This window comes from Psittacula echo (assembly GCF_963264785.1).
Source record: "Psittacula echo genome assembly, chromosome: 11".
In the NCBI taxonomy this organism is placed as follows: Eukaryota; Metazoa; Chordata; class Aves; order Psittaciformes; family Psittacidae; genus Psittacula; species Psittacula echo.
Genome location: NC_137746.1, coordinates 4,574,451 through 4,582,869, shown reverse-complemented (window position 1 = coordinate 4,582,869; position 8,419 = coordinate 4,574,451). Strand labels below are relative to the sequence as shown.

Here is an 8,419-nt window from a genome sequence, read left to right as displayed (position 1 = left end):
GGTTGATGAGTCAGCAAAGGAAATGCTGCTAACAAGAGCAAGAGTTACTTTTCCCTTGAGATATTTGATTTCTCCTGTATTTCAGTGGTTACAGAAGTGAGGTTTAACAGGATGCTTGGGCTCATGTGATTGTTGGGGTTTTCTTCCCTAACGCCCTCAGTACTTCCCTGCTTAGTCTGTTTGCGTGATGGGGATGGGAAGAAAAAACCTTATTGTTCATCAAAGGCTTCCAGAATGCCTTTTTGTTATTGTTTCATTTAAATGTAGTGCCAGAGCCTGGGTTTCCTGGACCATCAAACAGTCTCCCTGCGGCTGACCTTTCAGTCAACTCGGATTGTGCTTTTGGATTCAATACTAATTCTGTGGCCAACTTTCAAAGGAGCTTCAACTTCTTTAATTAGAAGCCAGTAGCTTGTGTTCCCAGTCCGTCACAGGACTCTGACTGGTGATTCAGTGTAGTATGTCGATGGTTTTATGTGCATGCCATCATCTTTACGTAAAGGTAACTTTACAGACAAAGCTTTAGCTGGTTTAGTTAATAAAGAGCACATCCCAATATGGATTTACCCTCATATGCCTCAGGTTTATGGTTTTCTGCCCACCAAGTGTGGGGTCTGACAGTGAGGCTCTGCAGTGCTCAAAGGTTGTGGATGCCCTTGGAGAATGCGCTCTCTCCGGATCACGTTTACGGTCACTACCCCAGATGGCAGCATTCAGAGCTGCTGGAGTGTGACATTTCCCACAGTTCCTGCTCAACAAAGAGCTGGACGCAGGGGGTGCCTGCAGGAATAACCCTATGGAGAGCTCAGGAGAAAGCCCAGCCTGTCTGAGGCAGGTATCTAGTGATACAAGTCCCAAGGAGGAGATCTTTAAGCCTGATTCCTAATCAGTGCAGGAATGTATTTGGTGTAAGTGAGAACTCATCCTGCTCACACAGTCAGAAAGGTCTGTGGATAAAAAGCTAGAAGCAGTAAGACACTAAGCTATCTGAAACACACAGGGTACCACACCGTGCTGACAGCCTTGCTAGGTGGGCTGATAAAGATATGCTTTACAAATAGTGGGATATTAGGCCCGGATATGTTAAGTTTGCTGACTTATGGCAATAGTTGCACTACAGAAGTCTCCAACCTAAAACTGGAGCTGGAAAGGGAGTATAAGCAATTCTCTTTAGAGGGACCCTGGACTCTGGGAGCTGCTTCTGACGCTAGTAGCCATTCCTGGTAGGAAAAACTAATGTGTGGTGCTGTTCCAGCCTTGTCATCTACATGGATTAACAAGTTTTCCTCACTAGGTATGAGGGTGAAATGAATTCTGCACCGAGAACGGCTCCACACAGGTGCCAATTCCATCACATTATGTAAATAGCCTGTGACTAATAGAGAAGCCTATGAAATGGAATAAAAGACATCAGTCTGCATTTGCATGGAAACCAAGCAATATGCCAAAGGAGCCTTGTTTAAAATTGAGTGATAGCAGACAAGATAATTCTAAGGTTGCCATTGTAGAACATATTCAAGGGTCTTATTAGCATAGATTTGAAAGGACAGTGTGGTTTTGTATGTATGCAGTCTATGAGGTTCCACTAAGAACATCTGCAGTCCATCTGACCCTTTGCTGTGAGGTTCCTCAAAGCTTTACTATAGATTTGCTCTCCTTTCCGAGTACTGTTCAAAACAATGAAGAAGAAAATGAGATATTGATATGGTGAAGCAAAGTTCATACATACCTCATGGCTTGGTTTGTTACTCATCTGCTGGGACGGGCCTGGGGAAAGTGGGGACTTGAGATAAAAAGAAGTGAGTCTGTGAATGTGAAGAATGATTTTTCCCCTGAAAGCCAAATCCTATTTTATTTCCCTCAAATAACACCCAGAACTCAAGTGAGAAGATATGTGTATGGTGTTCCAGCAGGGGTTGGAACCCTGCGTTTTGTCTTCTCACCAGCCACCATACTGCCCAAGACAGGGGTGTAATAACCCATGAAACACTTATTCTCTTTCCAAGCTGGTTAAGGTTGGCCAACGACTCAAATGTTACTGGGATCAAAAGGACAGAAGCATAATGCTATAAAGTTGGTTTCTATAGGAAGGTAGGCTAAAATCAAGAGGTGCTTCAGGAGACACAGACCAGAGCTTGCTAAATAAGAACCATGGTGTAAAACAATGCATTGGGATTGCCTTTTATGGCCACATTTCTATGAGTATGTAGTTAATTGCCATAACTTCGATTTCCTTCTAGAATCTGGGTACGATTCAGACACTTCTTGGATGCAAAATCCATCTCCCTGAAACTCAGCTCCGGTGTTTTTCAGGATTCTACCTCTTGTGGGGCTGTTTGGTGCAATGTTAATTTGGAGTCACGTCACAGGGAATTATTCTTGCCTTGCTGCAGCTGTGATGGAACTTCGCAATATATGATGCAAGAAATAGAACCTGGGTGTCATTTGCCACTTGCAGTGGATCAGGGTTGGGTAAAATAAAAGCATCTCATCTTCCAGGCTGGAATGTGTCCCAGTGATGTGTTACTGTTAAATCCCTGGAGTTTTGATCACATGTGATAAAATATTGATAGTGCAGCCAAATGTGGTATGAACATTCTGGCTTAAGCAAGAAAAATCACAAGTGTCTTTCTCCTACTTAGATACCGATGGATTCAAACACAGTAGTAGATGCTGCTTTGGAAATGTTTACTCACCAACTGGGCTGCAGTGCAGCACGCAGAAGAGCTGTCAGTGTTTGTGCTGCAGTTTAGATCTCTGAGCTGCTGAAGGGAAACTTCCACTCTGACAAATGGCACAGATCTGCAAAACGTCTAAGAAAACAGAACTGCAATCACATTGACTGTGTTTGAGTGCAGATCATAAAGTACCAGAGTGAAAAGTCGCTCTGCCCTTGAGGCATAAATTCACTTGAAACCTCCCTGGTTAATGATTCTGTCCTTTTCCACCATAAAGTATGTGAGCACTATGAGCCTCAGGAAGGTTTCTACCTGTTTTTAAGTCCTCCTCTCTTCTGGAACCAGCAAATATCTAACTGTTCACTGATCTCTGTTTATCTGATGAGTGAATATGTGAAATGCTAAACCGGTTCCCAGAACTGTTTGTATGAGAACTGCCCTGTCAGTGTTATAGACAGCAAACTTCAACAGCTGGGCACCACGGCAGCTTTATACAGGGTGATATTTATTTGGCAATAGACAGGAGGAATCAAAGTATTTAACTAACACACAGCAATGGCACTGCTTTTGTCCACGTACACAATTACAGTCAATAATCAATTGAGTTCTCTGTTCAATAGAATTGTTTTCACAAAGAATGCCACTTTCCAAGTAGCTGACTCTAGTTACGTGTGCTTACAGTTAACCCAATCAGCTACAAAATACAAATACATGTAAGGATGTATTCATTCACAAGGATGTTTATAAGTACATTGGTCTGATCCATGTGACCAAACCACTCAGATGCAGTGTTTTAAAAAGCCATCACTGCTACGATGTTGTTGTACATTTGGATGAGATTCTGGAGCTCAGGTTCTCCCTCCAGCTTTCCATAGTTAATTCCATGTTTCTGCTCCCCCAAGGAAGCTCACAATCCTCCAGCTGGTTGCATCAAGTAACAACAGTGTGGTGAGCAAGGCTGTTATAATTTGGTCTAGTTGCTATACCAGTAAAATAGGGAAAAGAAAGTTACTGACATTACCTAACACAGGGCAACAGTTGTCAGTTTAATGTTAGGTTTGAGCACTCTTTGAATATTGGATATTGCAGTTTCATACATCCCCATCACACACTGTGTTGGAGCCCATAATACGTATATATGAACTTCTCTTTGGCTGTTCCTGTTCCTACCAAAGTCAATTCACTCGTATTCACTTGCCTGGAAATTAAACATCAGACTGAGTGCAAAGCCAGTGGATGTAATGAGAGAACATGCAGTGGGAAGGTGATGTCCTTGGTACTCTCTTCAGTTAGCAATGATTTTTAAAGTGCAGCATTAGGGAAAGACATACTTGATAACTGAAAGCTCAGAACAGAAACGGAGCATCAGCACTTGAGTCGGATGAGAGCGTAAGAAAGAAATGATAAGAAATCAAGGCACAAGTGTAATGATTCACATTGGATTCTGAAGCAGTCTCACTGCTCAGAGAGCTTCCTCCTGCTAACAAAGAGCCCTCTTACACCAAGATTCAGACTGGAAAGGCTGATTGCTTCACTCTGATCAGGGTGTCAGGGGCAGGCAACTGGTGCTGCAAAAAGCAATGGGAGCCTTTTTTGCTTTGCTGTTTAATGCCACAGAAACGCGCTGCCCGAGCACTTGTAGGGAGACGCACTAAAGGGAGATCACCCATCAGCAGCCCGTCCCTCCCATAAGGTTACAAGAGTTTCTGCTGCCCCACTGACCATATAATTTAGTCTAGTGCTTATTTTGTGGCTGCATTTAAACCACTTGGGGCCTGACACTAAAACTACTTCTGTAAAACTAAGCAAGATGGTGAAGGCTTAGGACAACTCCAAGGGCCTTCCTTACTCTGTGAATTGCTATAAACTGTTGTACAGATCAACCATAGGTGGGGACAATGGAGGGGTGGAAGATTAAAGGCCAGAAAACAGTGAAAAGGCTGATGCAGTTAGGAATGCTACAGTATTCCTGGTTTCCTGGGGTGTTAATGAAGGACGACTGCATCAGTGGCTGAAATAGAAATATTTTTAGCGGTGCTAAGGTAGCATGCCAATGACTTGGAAATTGTGGATTAAAAAAGTAAGATGTGAATACTCTTTATAATTCATTATTATTAATCTTTAGCACTCCTGGAGGTGGTTTATTAGCATTAATACTGTCATAAGAGTGTGCCTATGGGAGCATAATCCTCTTTTTGCTGAACTAAATGGCAACAACGTCCTCTAAACTCAGTGGTGACATGATGTAGACCTACAGAAAGTGGTTATCTGCACCAAAGTGCAAGACTTTGGAACCTGTTGGATTAGTTTAGATCTCCACTGGGGGATTATTTAATTTCAGAGATCCCTTTGATGCGTCAGTTTGGAGATTTGAAAGGGCAATGTTTTCATATACCTCTTGTGATGCTGAGCATCTGCAGTGGTGCACTAGTACTACCAAATCCTTCTGAAAGTTCTTGTTGAGGAACCCATAAAAGATGGGATTGACACACGTTGAGATCATGGCCACGAGGTGGCATATTGTAAATGCTAGATTATGATTACAGCTCATTAGTGCCTCGTAGTTCCAGTCAAAAACAACATTGAACACATTGAGAGGCAACCAGCAAGCTGCGAAAGTCACAACAATTGATATTAACATCACGTTAATCCTTTTGTTTTCACTCAGTCTGTTCTCATTCTCTCTCATCCTGTCTATTTTCCCGTGTCTCCTTCGAAGACATACAAATATCCTGAGATAACAGATAAATATAAACCCCAGTGGGAAGCAGTACTGGAAAACCAGCAGACTAGTGGTAAAAATGAGTCTTTCTGTAACTGATGGCCATGCTTCGATGCAAGCAACTTTGTTCTTGTAGAAATCACTATGGAAAGACAAGTGTTTGAAAGGTTCATCAGTTAATTGGTGAAATATTAAAAAAGGAATGGATATTACAAGGGAAACCCCCCAGATGAAAAGAATTCCCCAGTAAGCATGTGAAATATTAGGCTTCCAGCCACGGGGGTTCACAATTAACTGATATCTCTCAATAGCAATCAGTACAAGTGAGAAAATGGAGACTGTGACAGATATACTTTGTATGAAGGAACTTATTTTACACATAGCTTCCCCAAATATCCAGTAGTCCATTAAGGTATATGCAACTGTGACAGGAATACACATGATACAGATCAAGACATCTGATAAAGAGAGGTTGGCAATCAAAATATTGGTGACGTTTTGAGCTTCTTTCCTTCTTTTTATTATAACAATCAGGCAAAGATTTCCAAAAAGCCCCACGATTGTAACTAATGTGTAGGCTGTAATAAGCAAGGATTCTGCAAGGAAGGAAGGTTGGCACATATGAAAGTTCAAGAACTGAGAATAGCTGATGTTAGAGATAGTCTGATTAGCCAGAATCTTGCTGGGATCCTGAATGGCTTTATCCATCATGAAGCATTTCCCGTCCTGTGAATGAAACCTAGTATTATTTAGAATGCACTTTGTATGAAGCTTTCCAAGGCAATGATTAACATGAGTCTCTCGTTGTAATTGGTACCCTTTTTCTGTTAATTAGTTTAGTTTAGTTAGTTTTGAGCAAATCTAATGTAATTACAGCGCTGGAGAAGCCAGTGGTTGGGTATTAGTAGTTTTTTGTATATAGGTGAATGGAGGTTGATCCAGGTTCTGCACTGACAGTGTTACAGACCTGTAATGATTGTGGCATATAAGAAAGAGCAGTGATAGCTCTGACTAAACTTGTATGAACATTTTCATACAAATCCTCTTTTACAACTGTCGACAAACTTTGCTTTTCAAAATACAATATTTGAAGATCTGTGTCAGCCAAAGATTTAGCAAGGTTTAAGGAATTCCAATGAGGATAATCTGTTGCTTTTCCAGTATCAGGAAAGAAGAATTGGGTTCTGCCATCATGTTGCTAGCTTAGGCATCACACTTACATTGTCTCTAGAACTAGAAAGTGATGTGAGCTAAAATTCCAGCTCCCTCTGGCTTAACCAAAATGACGTCTGCTTTAGCTTATGGGATATTCAACACCCCAATGAATTACATATTTAAAGGAGTCTCCTGTTCTGCTTGTGTATTACAGATAGTATGTCCTCTTTCCTCCATGTAATCTGAGAAAAATATAAAGCAAACAGGTATCACATCAGTTACACACACAATTATTGCCATATCAGTAGCTGCCAAAGCCTGTCTCATTTCCCTGCACACCATTAACTGTTGTGCAAGTCTGACAAATGAGACCGCTGAAATTTCCTGCAGGGTGTACTCAGGATACACACGGTTGATTCCTCTTTCAGTTCACACTTGAATATGTGTCAGGCTACAATTCTGATATTAGTACAATTCTGTTGTTATAAAACTACTGTTAATGGGAAGAATTAGGCTCAGCAGAGTATCTCGATGGGTTTGAATTTATCACTGAGGAAACAAGTTAATCTTAAATGAAAGGCTCACCAGCTTTCTGGCCAGAAAGAGGTTGTTTCCAAGCTGGCAAAGGAAAAAAGAAGGATGTAAAGCATGACTTTTGAAACTGAAACAAGGGATAAGTATATTCTATACATACACCTTTCAAAACTCTACTGTAACTCACCTTAATTCCTTTTTGAAGTAGGAATTACTGGAAAAACTAGCTGGAAGGAGGTCATTCTTCACCCCTAATAATAAATACCATAGTGTTGGGAGCCTGTGGAGAAAGGAAGATGAAGAAGCAATAGAAAGTTAAAGAGGATGCACAAAAAGAAGGGATAGGTGGATGTTTTGTTATTACTAGAAATAATCTGTTTAGGTGTAGAAGATTTATCAACCTTTTAATAGAAATTATTAATTATTTCTAATTAATTTATCTAATTAACTTAAGATATTATTAAATTAATATATTAATTTTAATAATTAATTAATAATTAAATTCCTTATTTAATCACTAAGGAATAAAAAATGTTTGATTGCTTGCACGAGGTTAAACACCAAATCCAGGGTTAAACTGGCGACTATGGTTCTCTAACCATTTACCCCCAGGCACTGAATGAATATTCCAGCTAGAGTTATATCCTGGACTGCTTTATCCTGATACTTCTGCGAAAGAAGTATCCAAACCAACACAACCAACTTTGGAGCATCTATTACCACTCTCATTCTGATTGAAATATACTTTTCAAGTAGTGTAGTCATGTTGGGGTGAGAAGCAGCTGTAGAGTTACATGACTAGATTGTGGACCTGATGTTCCCTGATGTGACTTTGTGGTCAGGGGCCAACATTAAGCCTAAGTCTCCCTAAATAACCCACCCAGCGTGGCCACAGCTATATTGAGGGCATGGCACAAAACCTGTACAGTCATGCTGCGAAAGCTGTTGAAGTCTAGTGGCTTAGATAGACTTTGTAGTCCCTTGCAGGTGTCCCTGCTCTATAGGACAAGCACAAGAGCTATGTACCCTACAGTATGCGCACCAGCTTGCAAAAACTCTCCTCCTAATGAATCCATGAGAAATGAAAGGGATTCTGAAGCCAGCACAGTCACAGCCTGGAGAAACCAATGCTGTGGCTGGGCAACAGCACCTTCAGGTGATACGTATCCTGTAATCCACTTTTCCCTGGAGCAGTGCTAATTGCCTGGCTGGATTTATCAGCACACAGAAGGATGCATGTGCTGGAAGGAGAAGAGGTCAACCAGTGGCAAATGTTGCTCTGGTGAGTTTTACGGCCACTTCAGATATGTGAGGGTCTAAAGTCTGAGCT

At 41.2% G+C, this 8,419-nt stretch overlaps 1 protein-coding gene across 1 annotated transcript; it reads right to left on the bottom strand.

Moving 5' to 3' along the window:
• Positions 1–4,986: 4,986 nt before the first annotated feature.
• LOC308225723 (neuropeptide Y receptor type 6-like) lies at positions 4,987–6,111 on the bottom strand (the record flags this gene model as incomplete). The annotated part of the gene is made up of 1 exon (XM_080626824.1): positions 4,987–6,111. The coding sequence occupies one exon, from the start codon at positions 6,109–6,111 to the stop codon at positions 4,987–4,989; it is 1,125 nt and encodes a 374-aa protein (XP_080482950.1).
• Between the last annotated feature and the right edge of the window lie 2,308 nt (positions 6,112–8,419).